The sequence below is a fragment of the Cynocephalus volans genome, chromosome 2 (genome assembly GCF_027409185.1).
Source record: "Cynocephalus volans isolate mCynVol1 chromosome 2, mCynVol1.pri, whole genome shotgun sequence".
NCBI lineage: Eukaryota > Metazoa > Chordata > Mammalia > Dermoptera > Cynocephalidae > Cynocephalus > Cynocephalus volans.
This window is the reverse complement of record NC_084461.1, coordinates 165,403,610-165,428,772: the sequence shown is the minus strand read 5'-3', so window position 1 is coordinate 165,428,772 and position 25,163 is coordinate 165,403,610. Positions and strand designations below refer to the sequence as shown.

Here is a 25,163-nt window from a genome sequence, read left to right as displayed (position 1 = left end):
TGTCCCTTAGATGGCTGAGACGGGACAGGCCTTGTGGCGGTCTGCACCACGGCCGGGTGTGCTCTGCGAGGCCCACTTCCTACAGCCGCTCCTCCTCCTCCCCACTGCAGGAACAACAGCCCTGCAAAGATCGGTGATAGCACATGAGATCAAGGACATTCAGTTTTACACTGATATCCAAAACGTATTCTTTTATTTAAAAAAAAAAAAAATTTAGGTAAGTAATAAAGAGGTGGGGGAGGAGAAGCCTCTTCGAATAATATTTTTTTTAAAAACCCACAAATATTAAAAAAAAATCCTCAGTTTTTGAACTTTTCTTTAAGAATAGTTCATTGTGAGGTCTTGCACCCTAAACAGTTATTTTTGGAATTAAAAATAAAAAATCACTGCTACACACAACAGAGACTAACGGTATTTATGTAAAAATATTGTGTGTGTGTTTATATATATACTTATATATCTGTTTTTGCGGAGATTTTTATCTTTTTTTGTGATTTTTTTCTTTTCCTTTTTTTCTTTTTTTGCGCCCAAGTAGAGATACAATGGGATTGAAATGATGCCCTAGAACAGAAATATTTTTTAAAGAAGCAATACTTTGAAACATAAAGATTTTTAAAATGCTTGAACATACTTGCAACACCTCCAGAAATTTGATTAGGTACAGTGAGGAAGTAAACAGTTGAGCCAAACCCTCACTCAAATGATACGGCCTCTAAGACCCAGAGTGCGCTGCTGGTGTGAGTCTCGCTGCCCAGACAGGGCTCCCCAGGGCACAGTCCTGTCCAACCCACTCCCCCGTCCCCAGCCCCTCCTACACCCTCTCAACCAAGCCATAATCAGAGTCTGTCTTACATCGCTTTTGTATATTTCTGGCAAGACCTTGCAGCAGGGACACACACGTACACACATAAACACACACACACCACACGCACACAGTTCCCCATTCAACCTGGATGCACCAAGTGAACTGAATGACTTTCAGCCAACCACAATGGTGAAAGACAGAAGCACCAGACAGTCTTCGAAATGGGTCAGTTATTACAATTTGACTTTTTATATATATATGTATATTCTAGTTTTCCTCTTTGCGTTATTATTATTATTTTTTTTAAAAAGCACAAATGAAAAATGAAGAATTCTTTCCAGATCAATTTAAGGCTTCCCACCAAATGGAAAAGAAGAGGCCTTACGCAGTATCTCACGTGATAGATGTATACGTTCACAGCCTTAAAATGATGGGAGAAATCATCATTGCCAGCCACTGATTAAATATTGTGCCTTTAAATTGATGTCGTTCTTTTTGCTACTATGCTGAGTTTTATTATTACTGATTCTCTTTTGATTACACATACGGAATCTCCTTTAATTTGCTTTAGAATTTTCTGTCCTTGCCGAATTAATGGGGTGCTTTTTGTTTTGTTGTTTGGCTTTTCACTAGGAAACAAATGTGATTCTCGCTAGGCGAATCGCTACAATGGCACATAGTCAGCCTTCAAGTAGCTTTTCCAGCCATTTGAGTTTCAAACAGCCCTTTAGCTCCTAGAAGGCTCTGGGAAGAGGGGGAGGGACAGAGGAGGAGAGGGAGACATGGAAAACAGGGATGGGTTTCTACGCCTCTGCTTTTTGTAAATTTGTTTTCTTCAATACAAATAATCAGATAGGAAGAAGGATTGCTTCGTGTTGTGTTTGTAGGTTGGTTTTCATTTCTTTGTTTCTAGATTTGTTTCATTTGATTGTTTAATTTTCTCTCTCCTGGTGCAAAAATCACCAGGGAGTTTTGCATGAGAAAACGTGACAGTACTTAATGAAACTCAGCACCTAAGGGCATAAGGCAGTTGAAGGTTTTTTGTTTGTTTGTTTGTGTTTGATTTGATTTGTTTTGTTTTGTTCTTTCAATCAGCACCAATCCCATAAATGATCTACACTTGGTGTAAGGTATAAAACTTTTTTGTTCTTTTGGAGCGGAGACATCTCCTCCTTCTCCACCCTATGAACATAGTGTGGGATTTTTCAATACTGTTTCTTATGTGTAAAAAACAAAAGAAAGGTTTTCTTTTTGTTTTTACTTACAAAACATAGAGAATATCTTTGTATACATACAGCGACTGGAAAGAAAGCTTATCTGAAGGGGTTGTGACTCATTATTATTATTTTTTTTTTGTAGTGGCGGTGTTGGTGGTGGTGGTGGTGGTGGTGGTGTTGGTGGTGGTGGTTCAGTGTATTGGGGGAAGGGAGGGCTATATTTCTTGCAGGCGGTGGTCACCGCAACCAAACTTAAGGTCCCCTTCTCAATTTGGGTCAAGATGCTCTTAGAGTGAAGACTCATACTGTAGCAACTCATAGAGGAGCGGTCCATCTCGATAGCGAATGCCTACCGCGGTGGGGGTGACATACTGCAGAATGTTAATAGTCCTCCTTAGCCTCCTGTCTACAAAGTGAGCATCCCAAGCTGGGTACCTCTTTCTTGGCATGTCAATCTTAATGAGGGGCCCTTCTGGGTAGTAAGGTCGCCCCGGTGGGATAGAGGGCTCCATGGGTCTCACTTGGAAAACAGGCAAGCAAGTGTCAGCTGTGAGATCCTCCTGTTGTTCCGTTACGGCTCTGGTGGGCGTGACCTGGGTCCCCCGGTACCCAGGGGTTGGAGGCGCCATGGGCTCAACATCGGGGGGCAAAGGGATGCCCCAGAGCAGCTCGGCACAACAGGAGCTGGCAAGGATCTTAGCTCGCGGCCCCATGGGATGCAGCACACCATAGTATAAGAGCATCAATGCAATCCCAGCCACAAAGCTAATAAAGACGCAACACAGTGCTGGCACCGCGTAGGAGTCAGTGGTCTCCGGGTCTCTGTAAAAATACCAAAGGAACGTCAAGGCAGCATTCTCGGTCAAGACTATCGTGTAATATGCAAACATTCGATATCGAGTCCGCCCTTCCTTGACGTTAAACCAGCAGAAAATGTACACGATCCCTACCACCATGTTGAAGAGGATCTCCTCCCACTTGGACATGCAGAAGTCTGTTCCGCCATGGATGATCCAGAAGGCCATGGCACACCAGTGGACCACCACGAAGATCCCAAAGTAGAGCTGGAAGATGGAAGCAAAGAGGGCAAAAGAGATCACTCGGGATGAGATGGTGAAGAGGCGCCAGAAGAGGTGGACGAGGGCCCCTCGGTAGCTCATGCTCTTCTTGTCGTCCCTGGAGTCCCGCAGCAGCTTGTGATAGGAGGCTAGCACCCAAGCCAGGGACAGCAGGGAAGTCACAGAGGAGACACCTGCCGGAAAGACACAAACCCACACTGTCAAAACCTTGGACACCAACTGCCGGCTACAGCGGGGCTGCCAGGTGAGGAGGCGCCTGCACACACCACGATCTGAAGGAGGAGGGAGAGAGAAACACAGAATCAGGAGTCGAACTTGGAGGTCACAGCTGCTCCCTAAGCCGACCACTTGGGGTATCTAGTTTTAGTTTCAACAACCCTGTTTGGAATTTAGGGAGCTCCCCAGCTCAACGGCGAAGCTGGGGTCAGTGTGTTTTGTATGGAGGCTTGAGAACTGGGGCCCCACATGTTCTATCTTGAGGAACCATGAGCTCATGCATATCCTGGCCGCACGCGGATGTCTCTGTCACCAGCAGCTGTGCTGTGAGAGGAGGCCGTAGAAGGGATTGCCAACTGTGAAGAAGACCAGCCTACTCACTGCCTAAGTCCACAGCTAGAACCCTCTGAGGAGGGCTGGAGGCCTCATGTTTTCTCCTCAACTCATTTGGGGCCCCACGGAGCTCTCCCTGAGCCTTTTTTGCACTTAGCTTCTCCTACCCCCACCCAAGGCCCCGTGATCAGGAACCCTGGGATATCCCACCTTTTTCATGAAATCTGGTCTCTCTCGGCCTCTCCACAATCTGCATTACTTTCTCCAACCAACTTCTGCTCCACATTGCCTCGGGCCTTCGCCCGCGTGGCTCGTTCTTCTCTGGTTTCCCTCCTGACAGCAACGGCGCAACTCATGTGCAGAGTGCACCCTCCCCCACCCTCCACCTTTTATTCCCTGTGTTTCCCACCAACTGTCAATGATTCAGAGAGTCTGGATGTGTCTGATCCTAAGGGACACTTGACTCACCACAGAGCAATTTTATCTCTACCTCTGCCTACGATATCTGTAACTAAAGCAAATGAAACACAATCAGTCGATACTGCACTCTCTCCAAGTCCACCCCTGGATGACTGGCCATTAGTCAAAGTGTTGTCATCCTGTCTCCCCTTGAGCAAATTCCCCCATCATCCCCTGACTTCACAGTGTCTCTGCTCAGTCCATATAGTGCCTCTATTGTAAGAGGCCTGAATGCTGTCCTCATAAAATTCCCTGCCCTCCCATGGAGCACAATTCCCCTATGACATTCTTCCAGGCTGAAACCCAAGTTACCCAGCTCCCAGGTGGGACCCAGGAGCCCCCATTGTCAAGGACTAATGAATCTCCCCAGAAGTTCTGCGTCTATTTTTCTTTCCAAGGCTCCTGCCCACCTCCCCACCTCCCCACCGTGATCCAGACCTCAGTGAAGATCAGAGTCCTCTGCCACTTGAGCCTCTCCCAGCATTGACACTTGCTCACCCATTCTCAAGGCTCCTCCTTCCTTCCATCACCTCAAGCTCACGCTCAGGGACTCAGCTAGCAGAACAATATCGCACAATGACAAAACCCAACAAGTGGGCCCAGGTGCAGAAAACACCTAAACAGTCAACTGTTACAATGAGCATGTGCTGCTTTTGTGATAACAACTGAGTTTTTAAAACAGACAGGGGAGACTCAATCCCAATTTCTCAATGGAAAACAACCTGGGAAACTCTAACATGCTTTGAAGGTGATTTTCTTCTCGCTTCTCTGGGTACCTCTGAACACAGCACTTATGTGCTCTGCACAGGGCACACAGGGCATCTCCCCTATGTCTGCAGGGGTTGTGCATGGTGAGTTGGCTAATCTCCTAGAACCCAGCCATGCTCGTGTGGTCTGTGAGGTTGGGGCTGGGAGGGGAATGGCCCTCTTAAGAGTGATGCGATGTAGGTTGTAGGCTTCTGGAGGACAAGGTATATTCCCAAGATTGGAGTGTCATAAGAAAGTTCCTTTTACACTCCCTCGGGACATCACCACTCTCCAGCTGAACCCATTTCCTGATGCCAACAGTGACACATCAGGTGGTTGGCCAAACCTTAGCCATCAGAGGGGAGAAACACAGAGGCTGCATGAAAAGAGGGGTGGATTTTTGTGCTCCCTCTAATCAAACAAACTCTGCGACTTTAGCACTTTCCACTCAGAAAAGCACGAGTGCTGACCGAGCTCATAACACAAGAAAAAGCTACTTGGCTTCTGCCGGATGCAGTCTCATTTGGTCTGACTCTGAGTGTGCTTTTGAGCAGATTCGGGGTGCAGGCGTAGGATGGTCTCCAGCCTCGCTGCTCCGGCTTCACTGCTGCTTGTGTTGTGACACTAGCCCTGTCCACACCATACATGAATGAACGGGAATTCAAATGGCACCAATCTTGCCTTGCAAACACAAACACTTCTTTTTTCCATCTTCCGGGCTTCCTGTGCCACTTCCAGGTGTGTTGCTGTGGTCTTGAGGACTGGCGTTCGGACTCGGCCTCACCTCCCTGAGGGGCTGCTGAACCCATTCTCCTCTCAGCCAACTAGCCACTGCCTTGATCTTGGCTGGGGCTTCCGGAATCTCTCTAGGGTACAGCACAAATGTTCCCCAGATGTTGTAAGCCATCACTGCTAAATTACACGGAGGGGACATAGTCACATGGAAGACCGTGATTCTGAACACTCAGCTGAGTCTGTGGACCTCTAATGGCTGGTCTTACATCTCTGCCTCATCTGTTCCTGACTCAGTAAAGTTATGAATCACCAGATGTCATATGTCCCATCCACAGGAGGCAGAGGTGCAGGAGCCTGGGTGGCTTGCCCAAGAATGCCCTGAGAACCACCAGCCCTCTGACCAGCACCTGAGTACAGCCTTCTTCCACCACGTCGTGCTGCTCCTGGCTCTCCATCCTTTCCATCCTGTCCCTCTGACAGCTCGGCATTCCAGAGGCCCACCAGGTAGCACCTTCCCAAGGTCATTTATAGTGAAAGTCATTGGCCTTCTCCAATGGCGGGAGCCCATTCTAGCACCAGCCACTGGCCCCTCCTTGTGGCCTCATGTGCCAGGTCATGTCCTTGGCATTATGAAATGCTCTAAATTAAAGAAAGGAAAGAGGCAAATTTCTGCCACCTGGCCCATGTGCCCTGCTCACAAGCAACAAGAGTGCATGTGGCTGGAGCCTGAGCACAGTGGGAAGGGGACGGCGGGCAGAGCCCACGGAGTGTGACTGGGGGTTTCGTGCCAATGCCGTGCCTGCACCTCTCTCTCTGCCAGCAGCAAGGGAGTGGGTCATCTGGTCAAAACCCTTACCCCAGCCACTTTTTGTTCATCCCCTCACCAAAGAACCCCCTGATCTATCCAAGAATCTGGGCACAGGTTTTTGGTCCAAAGTTGGTGCTGCCGGGGGGCTGAGTCCATCCCAGAAAGACCACAGAAGCCAGGCCCACTTTAGGACCCTGTTTGGGACACTCAGCAGAGAGTGACCCTTGCCCTCCAGGGGCTTGAGAACCAGTGATGGAGGGCATCTGGTGGGCTGTTTTCAGCCACCCCCAAGGAACTTGTTTGGACCCATCTGTGACACTGACCACACTGTTATGTTTGTTACATCCACGACTAGTCACTCCTGCATCTTTCTCCTGGACCAAGGCTGTGGCCTCACAACCCACAGGACTGTAGTGCAGCTCCTCCTTGGAGGGCCAGCAGCAGAGGGTGCCTTGGGATAGCGGCTAACTCTGGGGACGCACCTGGGTTGGGGGCCAGGGGCCAGGACACAAGATGCCTCTTGCTCTGAGCCTCCTTCAGAGCCCCAATTGTCCCAGAGCACGCAGCGTGACTTCCAGACTTACTCACAAGAATGCTGGGAAGCAGGTACTTGTTACAGCTGCATCGTGTGCCCCCCCATTCCTATGTTGAAGCCCTCGCCTCCAGTATCCTGAGAATGTGATTCGCCCCTCAGAATGTGATTGTATTCGGAGATAAGGCCTTTAAACAGGTAATTAAGTTAAAATTAGGGTGTGCCCTAATCCAGTAGGGGCAGTGCCCTTATAAGAAGAGGAAATTTGGATGCACAGAGAGACATCAGGGGTGCCACGCACAGAGGGACGACCACGTGAGGACACAGGGAGAAGACGCTGTCTACAAGCCAATGAGAGAGGCCTCAGGTGAGCCCAGCTCTGCCACGGCTCAGTCATGGACTTCCACCCTCCGGGACTGTGAGAGACAGCCTCTGCCATCAGAACCCAGCGCGGGCCGCTTTGTTATGGCATCCGGGCTGACGGACACAGCGCTTAATCCCACTTTTTACATGAAGAATTTTAAGACATTTTTGCAAAAGCATACATCTATCAAGAGGCAGAAGCAGGATTCGAGCTCGGCCTCCAGCACAGGTGTCTTGGAAAATAACCACTGAGCCAACGGCCCCAGAAACTGGCCTCAGAGAGCCCGGGCGAGGGACAGGAAGGAAAGGTGGATAGAAGGAGAAAGCACACAGGCCGGGCATCTGGGATAGGCCCTTTATTACTGGGCAAGGAACCAGATTTGAGTTCTGCCCAGCTTTGCTCAGGAGAGTGACATTCAAGCCACACAGAATGAGGCACGATGACTTCTGCTGCTCAGTGGCAGACCTCCAAAGGCCTGCAGTGTGGCCACCTCAGAGGGGGCACGGGCCTTTCCCTGCAGTGCTCACCAGGTGATTTCTGTCATGCCTGAGGTCAGCCCAAAAGTCAGTGCAATCTCCAGGAGAGACCCAAGCCCACAGACTGAACCAGATGTGCAGGCCCTGGTGGGATTCCTGGAAGGGCCTGGAGCATCCATGATGCTCTCTCACTACGGCTCCGCCACTTTCTGCATTCCAGAGGTCAGACTGGAACTTGCTAAGCACTTCACGTTCGACTGTGACAGTTCTGGGCTGTGACCTTCACGGCTGGGAGGTGGGGCTGCGGCTGGCCCGCCGAGCTGGCCCGAGCTTTGTGCAGCCGCAGCTGTCTGGGAAGTCACTAAGCGGGGCCTTCCTGGGAGCAGCTCCTTGAGAAAGGCTTGGGAGACAGAACCCCCCTGGATCTGCTCACTGGCCCTGGGGTCTAAGTTTCCAGAAATAGAAATGGAATGGCCACACCTTATGACCAATGGAGTGGCCTGAGAGGGGCAGTCACCAGGAAAGGTCCAATTTGGTGGTCTCTATACAATATCCCAGGACCACCGCTGGTTGGACTGTTGCCAGTAGGGGAGGTGAAGAGCCAGGAGGTACGATGCAGTGTGGGGATCAGGGGCAGCAGAAGGGCCTGGCCGACAGGGCAAGGCAGAGAGGCAGGATCTGGTGAGAACAAGGTGGGCCATGACCCAGGAGGAGCCCGGGAGGAGCTGCATCAAGGGGTCAGCGTTTGGGGCCCCTGACGTATCCCCAGAAAGAGAACCTGAAGGAGAAAACAGAATGGCCAGATGGCCCCGCAGAGGTGTGGTGGATGTTTGGAAGGATTCTCTGATAAGCCACAGTAGTGCCTGGAGATGCCACCGAGCTGCCTCTGAGTGAGAGTGGCTGGGGTCAGCTCAGGGCTGTTTTGCAGAGACGGATGGGCAAGCCCAGGCCTGTCACCAGCCGCTGTCCTCCACCCTCTGCCACAGAGCACGCAGCCCCACCGCTAAGTCACATGTCAGAAAACACTTAAAGAAGAGAGACTTGTGAGACACTAAGCACAGAGCAGGGCCAGGGGTGAAAGGGCCATGTGTGTGTGCGTGCACATATGTATGTGTACACACGTGCATGTGTGTGAGTGTGTTTGCATGTGTGTGCGTGTGCATGTGTGCACACGTGTGTATGTGTGTGCATCTGTGCGTGAGCGTGTGTGCATGTGTGCATGCACATGTGCACGTGCGTATGCGTGTGGACTCCCAGCTCCCCAGCTACCTCCCTTCCTCTTGCACAGCCCCTTCTCCCATGGTCATGTGTCCCCACACCCTGATGCTGTCCCCTCTCCCTTTGCTGTCCTGTCTCCTCTCTTGCTGATCTCCCAGCCCCGATGAGAGCTCCCCTGAGGTGTCATCCAGTTCCCAAGGGCAGCATTGGGAGGATTGGTTCCCTCCTCCCTACTGACTCCATGCAACGGGTGTTTGGATCCACTCTGTCCTCTTCATACCCTGCCCTGTTCTCTTCCTGGCATTCTGACCACCCTCTCAAGCTCCTTATGGCAGCCTTCTGCCTGTGCTGCAGACAAGGCAGCTGACCCTGCAGGAGAGAGATGTGGATGTGGTCACGGCCACGTGGGAGCAGTGAACACTCACCTAAATGGTATGGCATTGTGCCCAGTGGGCTGGTCCCCTCTGGATGCCTCAAACAAGGCTGGTGTGTGGCTGACTGTCCATCTGTCTGCAGGCCAAGGACAACACCTCCACCTTACCTGCCAGTGAAGTTAATGCAGAGGCAGCTCCACCAACTGCTCTTCAGATTCCTGCCTTGTGTCCCCTGCAGTGGGTTTCGTTAGACAGCAAGTCTTCCCTTTCCATCATCAAACTCTTCCCTATCTTCCTATGTGTTTAAAAAGCCCAGTCTCTTCTTGGAAACGTTACCAGAAAAAGATAAGGCAGCTGTGCCCACCACTTCTCTGAGCACAACAAACTGTCTCCTGTCCCAGCCTCCACCCAGGAGACACAGCAAGGGGGTGACGTCACAAAGGTACTTCCCTATGTGGGCAACCAAGGGGGAAGGAAACAAGCCTTCCATGAGCCAGGCTCAGAGACATTAAGCAACTTAGCTGAGGTTGCACAGCCAGCAAGCAAGAAAGCTAATACTGAAACTTGGGACAGTTGCACACCCAGAGTCAGGATCAGTGTGTGCTAGAGCCTGCCAATTGCTAAACTTTCTGGAACATTGTGGGCTAGCTGATGTCATGGTAGAGGGTTGAATTTAGTGTGCCGGGACATTGCAGCACAGAAATTGTAAATGCTACAAACCAGGGCTCCGTCCAGTCCTGCTAAGAGCTGGTTGTTAAGCATTTGCCAGCATGCCACTGGTCAGGATTAACTCTCCTTCTTGAAAAGCTTGGTTGGCATCTATGCAGATTAGAAGGGCTGGCCCAGGGGCCCTGCTCCACATTCCAGTGCCAGACATCCAGGCAAACCAGGTGCTGTGTTCACACCAGAGCACGACCTGGCTATCCGTCAGAACTGTATTCCTGAAGGCAAATGTGAAAGCAACAGACGAGGACTCTCCTTTCTAAACTTTTACTGGAAATACACTCACAGTAAATAATTTGGGGTCTAGCAGTTTTCTTTGTGCACAGTCTTTCACAAGCATTGACATACTCATTTCCTTGCATTTCTGCATTTGGAGAAGGCATGATCCCCACATGGGGTTACAACACAGGGTAACATGACAGAACCCCTGACACTTCCAGACTGACACTTAGGAAGGTACAAAACAGAAAAAACGGCTCCCACACCTGTGGCCATTGCCCTAAGGATGGACGTACGAGGGTGCTTCCAAAGTTCACAGAGATTTGTATTATCTTCTCATCCTATTTTTCCACAAACTTTTCTGAAGTGCCCTCATATAGGTGTGGCTGGGGAGATCGGGGAAACCCCAAAAAGTGGCCTGGTGTAATCATTGGAAGGGACGTCTCAGGAAAGCTGAAATACAAGAAATCAGACCATACACCCTTGGCTGAAGAAAAAACGATTTAACATAAGGAAGACGAACAAGAGGGACAGAATTCAAATCTGGCCACTGCAGGGGCGGTCTCTGTTGCAGAGTGTCATCGTACCATAACTTATATGAAATATCTCTTTTTTGACTCTGAATCTCTGCCTATTGTGCCATCTGCTAATTTCTAGTAAGTTTTCTAGTAAGTTTTTTAAGTTTCTAGTAAGTTTTCAATAGTGATAATACCTCCTTTCTATTGACGGGTACCTCGGCCCAGACTCTAGGCATTTGACGTAAACTAACTCAGTTACTCTTCCCTATAAATCCCTCTGAGCCAGCAGGCTGATTTGAAGACGAGGAGACTGAGGCTCATGGGCTTAGTAACTTTCCCATATCAAGCAGTTCAGAAGCTGTAGAACTGGGATTTGAATACAGACCTGCCTGAATCCAAAACTCAGATTCTTTTTTTTTAGATGCTGGCCAGTATGGGGATCCCAAAGATATTTTTTTTTCATCACTGGGGAAGGTATATCTTCCCATCCTCACCCACAAACTAATGGATTAGCATTCATTTTATACATCAGCTTCTTATCAGTTTGGTTGTCAGGTGTCAGCCCTCCGATTATGTCTGTGAGCATGGCAAAGTCAAATCTGGGGGCCTGCACAGCTGAGCACCCACCCAGGAGCCCCATCTGAGTGTCCAGGCCACTGCAGAGGTGCAACACCTCTTGCTTGTCTGTTGGAATGGACTCCTACCTCGCCTCTCTGCATCCACCTTGTCCCAACACTATTCCCACAGCAGCCGCTGAAGCAACTAAGCTACCCCAGGTCCCTTCACGTGGCTTTCCATGCCTGCCAGACTGTCAGTGGTCACGGATTTCCAGCACCTTTCTCAGGGGAGGATGTATGTTCCTGCCCTCTCAAACTAGGTGTGGCTGGGACTTGCTCTGGCCAGTGACCCAAGAGCAGAAGTGACATGTGACCCTGCCAGGCAGGAGGGTAGGCTCACCATGCTGCCTCAGAGGCTGCTCCCCAGTGACACGCACAGACACTCTGCAAACAAAATGTGTGATATTGTTTCAGGCCATCAGAATGTGCAGGTATCCTAACCCACAGCATGACCACAGCCTGTTCTGGCTGCTGTGCATTTCACCCAGGTAAAAGCCACAGTCCTTAGGAGGGCCTCTAGGGCCCCACGTGACATGAGGCTGCCATGGAGTTACACTTGTAACCTGCCTGCTTCTATCTTTCAGCAGTGCCCACCTCCAATGCGCTCAAATCTAAGCTCTCTTGGGGACATCGAGGCCTCTGTTCAAGTCCCCTTTGCCCTCTCTGGGGTCCTCTTGCACCGGCCCCTCAGACCTGCTTGGGCACATTCCTGTCTCAGGGCACTGCTAGTCCGTTTGCCAGAAACGCCCTGCCCCAGGGTCCACATGTTTTTATGCAAATGTCACCTGCTCACTGAGACCACCACACTTAAAACTGTACCCCCCAAGCTGCCTCCCACCCGTTGGCTCTATCTTTCAGCACAGTATTTCCCACCACCCTGATAGACTATATCTCTTTTGTGTCACTTTTGGTTTTTTTAATTCCTATGTTCTCTCTTGAATATCAGCTCCCCAAAGTCAGGGCAGGGATTTGGTCTGGTCCCTCTGGAATTACATGCAAAACCATGCGGGCATTTTTCCCACGAACAATTCCCTGGCTATCCTTGGATCCTTGAGGGACCATGACCAGCTATCACAGCCTCCCACTGTTCTCTCAAATGCGGAAAGTGTGGAATATACCAATATTTATAGAACAAATGTATTTCACAGGGCCTCCAAAGCCCTGCAGTTTCAGGTTTAGCCTACCTTCTTAAAAGTACATATAAAAATGTTAACCTTGCAATAGATAGGAAATTTTCCCCAGGCTAAAGTCTCTGTTGTAAGATAAAAAATTGTAGCACAGCAGGTTGTTGGCTCAAGGACAGACAAGTTACTGATTAATATGTAAAGACACTGGCAAATTTCTGTAGGGAGAAAGAATGTTTGCTAAGATCAAGCTTTTATTGGTGGATTGACTTAACCTCCTGCAAATTGCATTATGGAATGTTACCTTGCTCGTTTTACTGAATGTTACCAGCCTCTATTGTTAAATCTGTTAAACTATACTTAGCAAAAACCCCACCTATGTTCTTTTCCTGTAACTTCCTGGTCTGGAGAATAAATGTGGGGCAAGAACCCCAGTTCATGGTTAATTTCCAAAGGAAGGAATGCCTCACTCTTGAGTGTTCTGGGAGATTAACCCCTTCGGGGTCTCTCACTGCTCATAAGAGATGGGCTTTGAGTAATCCTTTTGCGGCTCCATCACCCAGAGGAAGAGAGGTGATAAATCCGTGGGAAGCAAAGCAACAGAAAAGAGGAGCAACCTGGGTGCCTCCATTTTTGCTTTGTCCTTTAGGAAGAAAACCTTGGGGTGGGAGATGGGGAGGAAAAGGAACTAGCATTGATTGAATGTCCCCAGTGCATCAGACATTATGCCAGACATGCACATGTTATTTCTTTTAAATCTTACCCACTATTCACTTGCCCTGATCCCCCTAGGGCCAAGTTCCAAGCAGCTAGGGACAGCCCGTATGCCCCTGCAGAAACTATTCACACTGGCCAGTCCTGAGGCTGCTCCTCTGCCTCTCCTGTTCCTTCCTGTGGAAAGCACCGTAGGGGCTCCCGCCACAGTTCTGTCCACCTCCCTCTGCCTCCTGACCCACCTGGGAGCTTCCTGGTGTGGCTTCTGCAGCATGCCCCCTCCTCTTGTGATCTGTGGGTAACCAACTATCTTTTCCATGGAAATTCTCCTGATTGTTGGCTTTGCCATACCTAAATACCTGCATAGTGATAAAGCCTATATTTTAAGACAGTTATGAAATTAGCAAGCTGTTGGAAAGGGAGAGTCAAACCCAATACACCCAACTCCAAAGTCCCAAACCCCTTGGGGCTACAATGTTAAAATCATCCTGTAGTTCCCTTCCCCAATGTGCTCAAATCCCATCTCCCATTCATGGTGCCCAAGGCCCTGGGTCTGGGCCTGGCCCCTGGGCCCACAGTCAAGATCCAGTGGTATTAATCCGCTCGCAGGGACAGGAGAGCAAGGTGGTCCTGAGGACATGCTCTGGAGCCAGGCCAGACTTTACTGCCTGGCTGCCACACGAGGTTGGCAAACTGATTGCTTCCTCATCTCCAAAAAGGCAATGGTAACCAAGTGCTCCTCGCAAGGCTGCTGTAAGGACAAAGGAGAAATGGCTGTGAAAGGCCTTAGCTCAGTGCCTGGCTACACATTGGTGGGAGTGAGTGCAGACACAAAACCCGCATATGCACACCCCGTTGCTTCAAGCCTCTGTCCCGCACGTGCCGCTCCCGCCACCCAGAGTGACTGTCCTGCTTTCTCTGCTCTCCTCAATGAGGCATCGTGGAAACCACCTCTGTGCTCTCTGCTGCGCCCCGTGAGCTTCTCCACGGTAGCCGCAACTGTACAGTTGCACTTGCTAGGGACTGTCTGTCTCTCTCCTCCTTAACTGAGACTTTCCTGAGGACAGAACTAAAACTTGTTCTCAAGGGCAGTAGCGCCATCTTCTCCCCTCCTGGGGCCTTCGTGCTCTGCACAGAATGGTCACCCAGCCGATAATTCTTGAGCTGATGCTCACAGACACACTTTCCCAGTCAATGCCACCAGCACACACCCCCAGGCCTTGCTGCTGTGGACGCCCTGGCCACAGAGCGCTGTGGACAGCACCCCTCTCTGCTGCCTGTCCCGGAATCCCCTCAGACCTGCAGAGCACAGCTGCTCCACTGCTCAGTGAAATCTGCCTTCCCCACTGTGCTGGGCTCCCAGGGCTGCTGTGACGAATGACCACAAACATCATGGCTAAAGTCAACACAAATGTGCTGTCACACAATTCTGGAGGTTAGAGTCTGAAGTGGGTTTCCCAGGTCCCAAGCCAAGTGTCGGCAGGGCTGTGCTCCCACTGCAGGCTCTCGGGGAGAACCTGTTCCCATGTGTTTTCCAGCCTCTCCTGCTGCCTGCGTTCCTTGACTCACAGCCCTTCCTCCAGCTCCAAAGACAGCAGCGTCTCCAAGTCTCCCTTTCTGCCTCATTGCCACGCTGTCTTCTGTCCCTCTGATCTCCTGCCTCCTTCTCTTTTTTGGCAGCTGGCTGGTCCAGGGATTGGACCCTGGACCTTGGGGTTATCAGCACCATGCTCTAACCGGCTGAGCTGACCAGCCAGCCTCCTACCTCCTTCTTATAAGAACCCCTGTAATTACATTGAGTCCAACTGGATAATACAGAATAAGCTCCCCATCTCAAAGGCCCTAACTTAATCACATCTGAAAAATCCCTTTGGCATATAAAATGGCATTTATATGTTCTGGGGGTCAGGAAGCAAGCATCTTAAGGGCCCATATTCATCCAACAACACCCACAACCACCTGCTTAACAGCCGGGCAATGGTTCTCATGGGGATGATTTTGCCCCCCAGGGGAACATTTGGCAATGTTTGGAGACATTTTTGGTTGCCATAACTCAGGGTGCTGGGTGGATGCCAGGAACACTGATAATGCCACGCACAGGACAGCACCCCCATGACAAAGAAAGATTTGACCCCAGATATAATAGCACTGAGGCTGAGACACTCTGTGACAGGGTATTCCTATTTCCTCAATGTTCTATATAAGTTAAAAAGCAAACTATGAACTCAGATGGGTCTAATAGCTAGAGATTTGGTTATGTTCCCCCTAAGAAGTGGCAGATATCCTGAAAGAGTCCTGCAGATACAGACATAGGGACCCTGGGAAGGTCACGAGAACAGTGTCTCTCTGGGTCTGAGAAAGAGCCACACCCCAGCCTTAAGCACTGACACCAGATGTGTCTCTCTTGTGGCTTCTGGGAAGGCAGGGCACTGTGAGCAACACCTCGAGGGCTCTGCCAGAGGAGGGGGCTCTCCTGAGCAGCCCACTCTGGGAACTCGGCAGACCATAGGGAGGTCCCAGTCCTCCTCTCATAAAGCTCCAAGGTCCAATGCCAGCATTTAAAGGACCCAGAACGAGGAAGGTTAAATCCACCCTACACTTCACTGGCCTCCTCTTTCTAAGATGCTGTCAGAGACATCAAAATACCATCTTCACAGCCAGCTGGATGAAGGCAAACTGTAGAGACTCTAGAACAAATGTCAGCCGCTCAGCTGGCATGGCGCAAGGTGCGGACGCCTGGACTGTGGCCTGCAGCAAGCTGTGATGGAGGCCGTCTGCCAGCCCGGGAGGGTTTGATAAAATCTGTTCTCACTGAGGACTGAGCGGCCCGCCAGCCCAATACCCTGATGCGCCCAGAGCAACGGCTGCATTTTAACAGAGGCAGGGGTGCCTGGGAAGGGACATGGGCTCTGGTACAGACAGACCTGGCTTGGGCCCAGTTGTGTGGCCTTGGGCAAACAAACAGACTCTCTGAGCCTCCGTTTCTTGCTTGTGAGATATGGCTAAAAACATGGATTTTGAATATTCAATGAATTATGAATAAAAACGTAGGCACATCTCTGCTACTGTGTGTGTGTGTATATCACGTATGTATATAGTGTATGTATAGAGTATATACATAGAGTGCGCATACTAGTATATACACATACAGAGTATATATACACACACTATATATTCTCTCTACATATATATTCTACATATATTTGAAATTATGTTATTCATACATTAACTTGTTTCTTGCCTGTCTCCTTTAAAATGTAAGCTCCAGGAGGGCAGAGACCCCACCTGCCGTGTCCATCTCTGTCCCCTAGAGCCTAGCAAGGGGTCCCACAGCACCCTCCCTGAGTGGACGAGGGCTGGAAGATGTATTCCCAGCTGACAAAGGTGAGAACCAGACTCAGCGAGGTGAACAGTTGTCCTTGCTCCTTAGCCCGTGTCCTCTGTGCTGAGTTCCCTGATGAGACAAACCTGCTAGGTGAAATGACCTTGGTCACTAAGAGCCTTGGCAAGGACAGAAGCCGTGCATACCTTTGATGGTGGAGACTTCCACCACTAGGCAAGAGCAAATGTAGAGCTTGCTCCTCGCCAAACCCCTCAAGATAGGAGTGACGAGCAACGGCTTACAAATAAGGTCACCAAGACTCAGAGAGGCGAAGGGCACGGTCCAAGCGGATGCAGCTGCTGGTGCAGAGCAGGTGTGCGAGGCCAGGCCATGCGGTCTGCACCTGGGAGCTCTGCACGCACTGACAGGAGGCAGCACCTTTTCTTCTACGTGACAGTCTGTTGTGGCTACGAAGGGGATGAACAGAGAAGGGCTCAAAATGCTTGGTTATTACTGGTGTAGGGTGAGGGGTGCCAGAAAGGATGGGTCCCCAGCACCAGCAGGAGGTGGCTGGCCCAAGACCGCATTGTCGCCAATTTCACGAGCTGACAGGCTCTTGAGCTTGCTCCGGGTCTGGCATCCACAGAGGACTCAGCTCTTCTCTGGTCAGGTTCAGCCCCAAACCTTGCCTCGGGCTGGTCCTGGAGCAAATTCCACATCCCTTGAACTCCTCTTGCTGTCCTGACCAAACTAACACCTGGAATTGGGCCCAGAATTAGATTATTCCCTGGGGAGAGCTTCACCGATGGAAAAGCTGGGCTCGGAGAGGGTGACCTGCTGGTCACACCAGGCGTGGTGCAGCTCACAGGGGCGCACCCCAGGCGGCGTTCTCTGGGGGTCTCTTCTATCCCACCCGCCTCCCTGGTGGTGAGAGGTCTGTAACAGACATTTGTGAAACTCCTAGGCTTTCTTTCCTTGGAATCTTCAGGAAGGGAAAAGCTCTTTTGAAGATCATTTAACTTCAGTCTTTCCTGGAGCTGGAAGTTTCTGCTACAAGGCCTAGAATTCTTGATTGTCTCTGGTGGGAATGTCTAGCCTAATAATTAAAGATTGCTACTGCCCAGCTCTTGCTGGCATCTCCCCACTCCCTCTCCCTTACAGCCCTATATAGCCATCAGGGCTGAAAGGGGCTTTGGGAGTCCTCCTGTCTTCTCTGTGGAGGCCAGGGGAAGACGAGACGCGAGAGACTGGCCCATGCCCCCCGCGGCATTCTAGCTCAGTGAACTCTGATGTAGCACTCCTTAACCCGGAGGCTTCCCATGCAGCAAGGCAGGAGGAAAGAACTCACAGGACAGCAGCTCTCAGGGGAGCCCCTGTGCCCAGGGCCACTCCCCATCTCTGCTCCCCACGTCTCTGCTCCCCCGTCTCGGCTCCCCACGTCTCGGCCCCCTACATCTCTGCTCCCCACATCTCTGCTCCCCACGTCTCTGCTCCCACGTCTCTGCTCCCCACGTCTCTGCTCCCACATCTCTGCTCCCCTGTCTCTGCTCTGCTCCCCCGTCTCTGCTCCCCACATCTCTGCTCGCCTGTCTCTGCTCCACTTTCTCTGCTCCTAGCCCCACCTCCCTGCTGCGCCCTGTTCCCTCCAGGCCTCTGCCCTTGGCTGCTCCCCTTCCTGGGACACTTTGCCCAAATATCTGCCACCCTGGTTCCTCCCTCCTGCAGGCCTGGCTGCAGGGTCCCCCCCGACCCCCATGAACCCTTCCCTGTTGAGAACTGCACACAGCTCTGCTTCCCTTCCTCTTTCTCCCCAGCTTGATGCTCCTTCGTGCTCATGATTTTCTAATATATAAAATAAAGTAGTTGCTTTGTGTATTGCCGGTCTCTTGCAACAGGGAACATAACCTCCATGAGGGCAGGGGCTTCTGTCTGTTTGGTTTATTGCTGTGTCTGTTCCCAGCTTATAGAACCATACTGGGCACACAACAGTGATTGGTATTAATTAATTAATTAGTTACTGAGTAAGTGCATACATGGTTCAATTGCAGGGACTGCTCGGGCTTCTGAACTTGCTGGTGGTCAAGGCTCCTCTGTCAAGTTGTACCCGCTCACTCCACGCTGGCTGAGGAAGCCCCCCCGTCTCTCTTTGTTTCAGCGTTCATGCATAAACCTTTCCAGCCTTCCAACTGCTATTTCATCTGTATTAACTGTAATGAAATCAGATTAGTTTGCCTTTCCTTTTTTTTTTTCTTCTGCTGCTTTAAGAGCCCTCCTCTCGCCAGTCATTAGGGGCAACTTCAGCCAAAGGCCTCAGAACTGAACGCAGATTCTAGCTCGAATAAAGCAGGGAAAGGGTTTAAATCCTAGCAAATTCTGTTTGACTGTGCAATGTTCTCATGTGATATTTAACAAGAAGCCATTTGGAGCTGAGGCAGGACTATGAGCTGGAGTTGGCGGGTTGGGAACCCTGTGTGTAGATGCCAGGCAGATTCCTGATGGCATCTCCTCAGAAGGACAGAAGGAACAGAGAGCTGGGGAGCAGCCATCCTTGGGGCAGTAGGAGAGGCCACATCTGTGTTCCAGCTGGAGACGGCAGTCCGGCCTTGCTGTGTCTCTCTCCGTTCAGTTGCGGGTAGAGACGCAGCAGCGGGGAGAGGAGCTCGGCCAGCACTGCAAATCTTTTCCTTTATCTGCACGCGGCCACCCGGAGGTTGAGATCAAATCCTGGTGGGTCTATGTGCCACTTGGTCTGAGAGCTCGGAGCATTTCTCGGAGGCGGCCAACCCCAAGATGAGCACGCGGTGAGCGGAGGAAAGGACTCCTCAGCCAGGTCCACTGGGCAGTGACCAAGCTCTGCGGAAGGGTCGGGGACATGGAAACGCCTGTTACTCTGAACACGGTGATTCATTATCTGATGTTGCTTGATCCAGTGAACTGGTTGTTTTAACAACAAATTTTGCTTCTCGCTAATGAGGAAACAGAGTAAGAAAGTCATGGCTCCCGCATACAGCCACAGATCCTTCGTCCTCAGGTAACCAAGATCCTAAGGGATGAAGTCATCACCCCACGTGTCCTAGACTTAGACAGGGTGACCGTGAATATCCATATGAGCAGAACTGGAAAGAGACCAGAAGGCATTCTTTACATAAGGAAGTAAAAGTCTCCTAAAAGGAGGGACACGGATGTCTCTCTTTGTTGGACCCAACTGGTCCAACAGCCGAGAGCCAGCCACTTGGGCCGTGCCCCCCGAGGATCAGAGCAGGGACAGGGATGGGGAGCCGAGGCTTCCTGCGGGACACTTCTCGTCCCACGAGGGACGGGAAGAGGTGCTCGTGGGGTGGACAGCTGAGGGGAAGGCACACACGTGTTAGCTTCCCGGGGCAGAGAAAGCGACTGAGTCCACGATGCTGTCGGTCAGCGCACTTGCTGGAGTGGAAGCCAGTGTGAGGCTTGAGTACAAGTCACTGCTACGATTCTGATGCAGGAGGAGCCTGCGAGGGACGCCAGGAAGGAAGGAAACTCGCAGGAAAGTTAGCACGAAAGAGACAGAAATAAGGACCCTGACTGAACCTCAGAGACCAGCGTTTATGGAAAGGGAAGCCGGTGTTTACACGACGGGTTAGAACTTTCTTGCACTCCCTCATCTTAGTACAGGTGCTTGTTTTGACATAGATTTAATGCTGACATCTGGGTTATTGATGGCTGGGGGTGGGCGTGGGGTGGACTACCCGGGCATGGTGGCATTTGGACCACCCCTCCAGGGGCTGTGCTGCCAACCAACTGCAGGCCCAGGGTAGCAAGAAGCAGAACAGCCTCTGCTGGGCGCCCTCCTTGTTGTGTGACCTTGGGCCACCTCCTGCCCTCTCTGTGCTTCAGCTTCTCATGGCTCCCCCACCTGCACTCACGAGGCCCCGGAGAGCAGGTAAAGTGCTGCACGGTGGAGCATCCCGTAAGAGAGCAAGTCAAGTCTGCCTCCAATCACCCCCGAGAGAACCACTTGCTCTAGGAAGCAGCACGTCCTCAAGGCATGGCCCCTGTGCAGGCTGGCCTGCGCCGTGCCAGCCAGCCCTGTTCTGGGATCAGCAGTGACTCCACTTCAAGTTCCAGCCCAGCCCAAGCTGATCCCATCCAAAGACTGCCAGTCTTGCCCCCTAACTGAGCTAGAGGGTGGAGGGGGCACACAGTGGCTCGGATGGTATCTGAGGTTGCCCAGGGTTTTCTCTGGGGCTTCTTGGGGGTCCTTGGTTCCTCAGGGCCACAGGGTTCCAAGAAGACTGAAGGATTATGCGCTCTGTTTGAAATTGGGGCACTGGGTTTCAATACCAAACCTCTCTCTAACTGGGGGCTCCCCCAGGACAACTAAGTCCCTGGGTCTCTGGACTTCAGCTTCCTCATGCATAAAACAAAAGTGTTGAACTGCATAATTTCTAAAATCTCTGCTTCCAGCTCAAAGATTCCATGATTTTATGTGTTGGGAGGCAGGTGGACAGGCAGCCTTCTAAGAGGCTGGAATCTCGTTATCAATCGAGAACCTCAGGGTCTTCAGAGCTTTTGAGGCCAAACGACAGTAGGTGGCTTGTGGTATCGTTCCCCCTCTTCCCGCTCCTCCAGAGCTGATGATCCTGTCATCTTTGTGTCTGGACAAGCGCTTTCAGTCTCCAGGGTCAGAATAGAAATGGTCCCCAAGGAGCAGCCAGGCAAAGAGATGTGAGTTCACGTGTGTCTCTGTCACTAGTCAGGTGGGGGTGATCCAGGATCAGGCCCATTCCCTCACCTCCTGGCCAGGGTAACCTCACTCTGTAACAGGCCAGCGAGGTTCTCCCAGAGCACTCGCAAGAGGTGGCTCAGGCAAGATGCTCTGGAGACTGAGAACGTCTTCTGAATGCCAAGCCCTGGGCAGAGACCCCAGGGCAAGAGACAGAAGCTTCATCTTCTGAACCAGGCAGCAAGATGGCAGCTGGGGCCAAGGGGTCCACATCCACACCCAGCTTGGCCACAGCGCATGTCACATCTACTCCATCCCCACACCAGCAACCAGTGCCGCAGAATCCACACAACTCTATCTCTTCAAGATTCACCGCAGCCATGTTTACCAATAGGCACATGCTGGAGCCGACTGCCTGGGTAAAGATCCCCACTCTACCACGTACAAGCCTTGTGGCCTTGCACATAGTACCTAACCTCTCTGGACCTCAGTTTCTTCATCTGTAAAATGGGAATAATGAAAGGTGTCTACTTCATAGGGCTTCTGTGGGACCCTGGTGGGTTACTGGATACATGTAAACCTCCTTAGACTAGTCTGTGGCACATAGCCGAGCTCCCCAAAGTCTTCACTAGCACTGTGCGCATCAGCACCATCACCGCCACTGCCATCTCCCACACTCCCTCCTTTGCACCCTGTGTCCCAGGACTTGGACCACTCTCTGTCCACCCCTCCATTCTCTCTCAGGCCTCCATCCCTTGGCACCTGCAGCTCCACTGCCCAGCTGAGCCTCCCAACCTCCTCCTTTGGGAGAGCTCCTGCTCACCCACCAAAACCCAGACCAAATGTCACCTGCTCTGTGACACCCAGAAGCAATTAGTTGCTCCCTCCTCCATGCCCCGTATGTGCCTCTGTTCCAACATTTAAAATGTAGAGCACCAGACTGTAGCCTCCTGAAGCGTCGGTGTCTTTGTCAACCCATTCCCAATGCATCTGGCTTATGGCAAGTACGTGATGAACGGTGCTGTGATGATGGGGAAGAGTGTCACCAGAGCCCCAGAAGCAGGACAGCTCCTCGGTGTGGGCCTAACGGAAAAGGGCAGACTCAGGCATCATGTGGCTATAGCAATTCCCAGCTGCTACCCCTGCCCGTGTCCACGCGGAACCATCAGAAAACCCCAGAAGTAAGGAAAGACAACAGATCTGCCAACTCTTGATCCACCCACCCCCATAGATCCTCCTCTCCGCCAGCACACATGGTTAGAAACCACCACCCTCCTTCTACTACTGCGCACAGCAGCCCCACTGCGTCTTGCTGGTTCACTGTCCAGAACAGACCTCAACTCTGTCCACGGCTTCATTTCCCAGACACTCTTGATCCCCATAATCTCACACCTGGACCTCTATAGCAGCCTCTAGAGGGTGTTCCTAGGTCAACTCTTACTTCTTTAAAAGCAAATCAGACCATCTAATTGTCCTGTGTGGTCTTTCTCACTGCACTGAGTATAAAAACCGAAGCTCGTGGGACCCCCAGGCCCTTCCTGATTGGGCCCCTGCCTTCTCTTTCCTCTCCCTCCCCCTCACCACTGAGCTCCAGCTGTGCTGGATCTTTTCACTTTCTGGAGCAAGCCGGGCATTCCTACCCCAGGGCCTTTGCATGTGCTACCCCCACTGCCTGGAAGGCGTTTCTGCTCTTCCCAAAGTTGGTTCCTCCTCATCCTTTATTCTCAGCCTAACAGCAGCTCTCTGGACAGGCTTCCTCTGACCCCCACCTAAAGTGGGCTCCCCCTCCTCTGCTCCCAGTGAGGTCTCGGTACCTTTTGTTTGTCCCAAAGCACTTACCTCAGTGCATTGTCTGCCTCGCTCTTTTTCTGCTGCCTCCAGAGAGAACGGAAGATGTATGAGGGCATGGGCCACACTATTCAGCACACAGCCCGGTGCCCGATTTAACACCTCTTTGTTGAATGGGAGACTGTATCAAGTGCCCACAACAGACCAGGCATGTGCTGTGTAAGTGAACGTGTACCGGACCTGCACAACAGCCCCAAAGCAGTTCTTGCTTCCACTTTACAGACTCAGAAACCCAGTGAGGAAACGACTCTCCCTGCACCAAAAAGTGAGTGCACGTGGAGATGGAGCATGCACGCGGCCCTGTCTGACTTTTCCCGCTGCTCCAGACTGCCCTCCAGATCATGTCTTACCCAGAACCATCAAGGCCTCAGCAGACCCGAGACCCACCCCTTGTGTAAGTGTGACATGTCAGAATCACGTGTTCTCTGGACATCTTTGTTTAAACTCTCAAGACATTGGATTTAAGGAAAACCCTGCTGAAATATCCAGATGGCTCTAACACAATATCTTTATGGCATATTATTATTATTATTATTATTATTATTATTATTATTATTACTTCACTTAAGTCTGTATTTACGGGGGAAATAGAAACAAATCCGTCCTGCAGGCTGGATATTGTACTGTTAGCCCAGCGGTTGGTGAGGACTGGAGGGGAGAGAGACGGCAGTAGTGGGAAAGGTGGGCATTGGGCCAGGCAACAGAAAATGCACCTGTTAAAGTGACAGTGGAGGTATCTCTCCAACCATCTAAAAGCATCACCTGAGTAAAAAGGACAGGAGTCATCGCAAGGCCCACCAGAGCAAGGTCAGTGAGCCACAGTCTCACCAGTAAAGCCTGGAGTCCACAATATCCAGACACCGTATGAAGTACTTGACACGTGTCACACAGTTTAATGCTCAGGACAACCCTCTGTGACAGGTACTACTTTATCCCCATTTTAGAAATGAGAAAGCCGAGGAACAGAGAGGCCCAGTAACTCGCCCCAGGTCAAACAGCTGTCATGTAGCAGCAGGAGTCGCCCTGTCTTCCCTGTTGTGCTCTCCAAGCACTCATGCAGCTATGAGGTCCATGTCACCAACAGTTCCTTCCAAGCTCCCAAGCTCCCCCACCTCTGCTGCAATGTCCATTTCCTGCAGCTTTTCATGAGGAGGAGGAGGAGGAGGAGGAAGTCATCTCTGAGCAGAACACAATGGTTCAGGGATGCAGGGCATCCTAGAAATTAAGGAAGAGGAAAATGCCAACCCCATCAAGGGCAGTCCATGTCCAGTGATGACCAGACCAGTGTCCTTCTATCCCATAAACCCAGCGAATGCTGTAGGTCCCGTCCTTGGCTTGGGGATTCACAACCCAATGGCAAAGATTGCCACTGACCTTTGCTTAGACCAGCAGTTCCCAAATGTATTCAACCCCATAAGCCTACTCCAAGAAACTCCCATCCACACTCCCAACAAACTTGGAGAAATGCTCACCCAACCTCAGAGCTTCTAGTGCAAAACCAGGGGTGTGTGGGAGAAGGAGCCAGGAGAAGTTTCCCTGAGGTGAAAGCCCCAGCATGGCTTGACCCCTATCACTCCCAGATCCCTTCGCAAGGTGCCTGCTCTCAGCAGCACGCCTGAGCACCCCTGCCTCATGGACCTGGCTCCAGCAGGCCCCATGTGAGCAGGACACTGGGGAAGCAACACCCACTGCCCCTTGGGAATTCCCATTGGCTTTGCTCTCTGGGGACTTCACACCCAGCCCAATAAGTTTACAGCCTGAGAAACTGTTATAGAAAAGAGCCAGCACATCAAGGAAGCTGGATAGGATGACCCAGAAGGCCAGGACCTTGCCCATGCCAGTCACCCTGGGCCCTGGAAATGATGAACAGAACCCCTCAGGTGCCTGTGGAGACTGACAGTTTACCAAGTGATCTCACAGACCTGATATCATTGCATCTCTCTAAGAATTAGGTACTGTCATTACCTCTCCCAGCATGCTGAAGAGGAAAGGGAGTCTTGAAGAGGTGAA

The 25,163-nt window shown here is 51.3% G+C and overlaps 1 protein-coding gene across 1 annotated transcript in view; it reads right to left on the bottom strand.

Annotated features, from left to right (window-relative positions):
- Positions 1–2,309: 2,309 nt before the first annotated feature.
- Positions 2,310–25,163, bottom strand: part of XKR6 (XK related 6) — a 284,705-nt gene continuing 261,851 nt past the window's right edge. The window contains exon 3 of the mRNA XM_063082915.1: positions 2,310–3,274. Within this exon, the coding sequence (XP_062938985.1) occupies positions 2,310–3,274 (965 nt within the window). The remainder of the gene's footprint in view (positions 3,275–25,163) is intronic.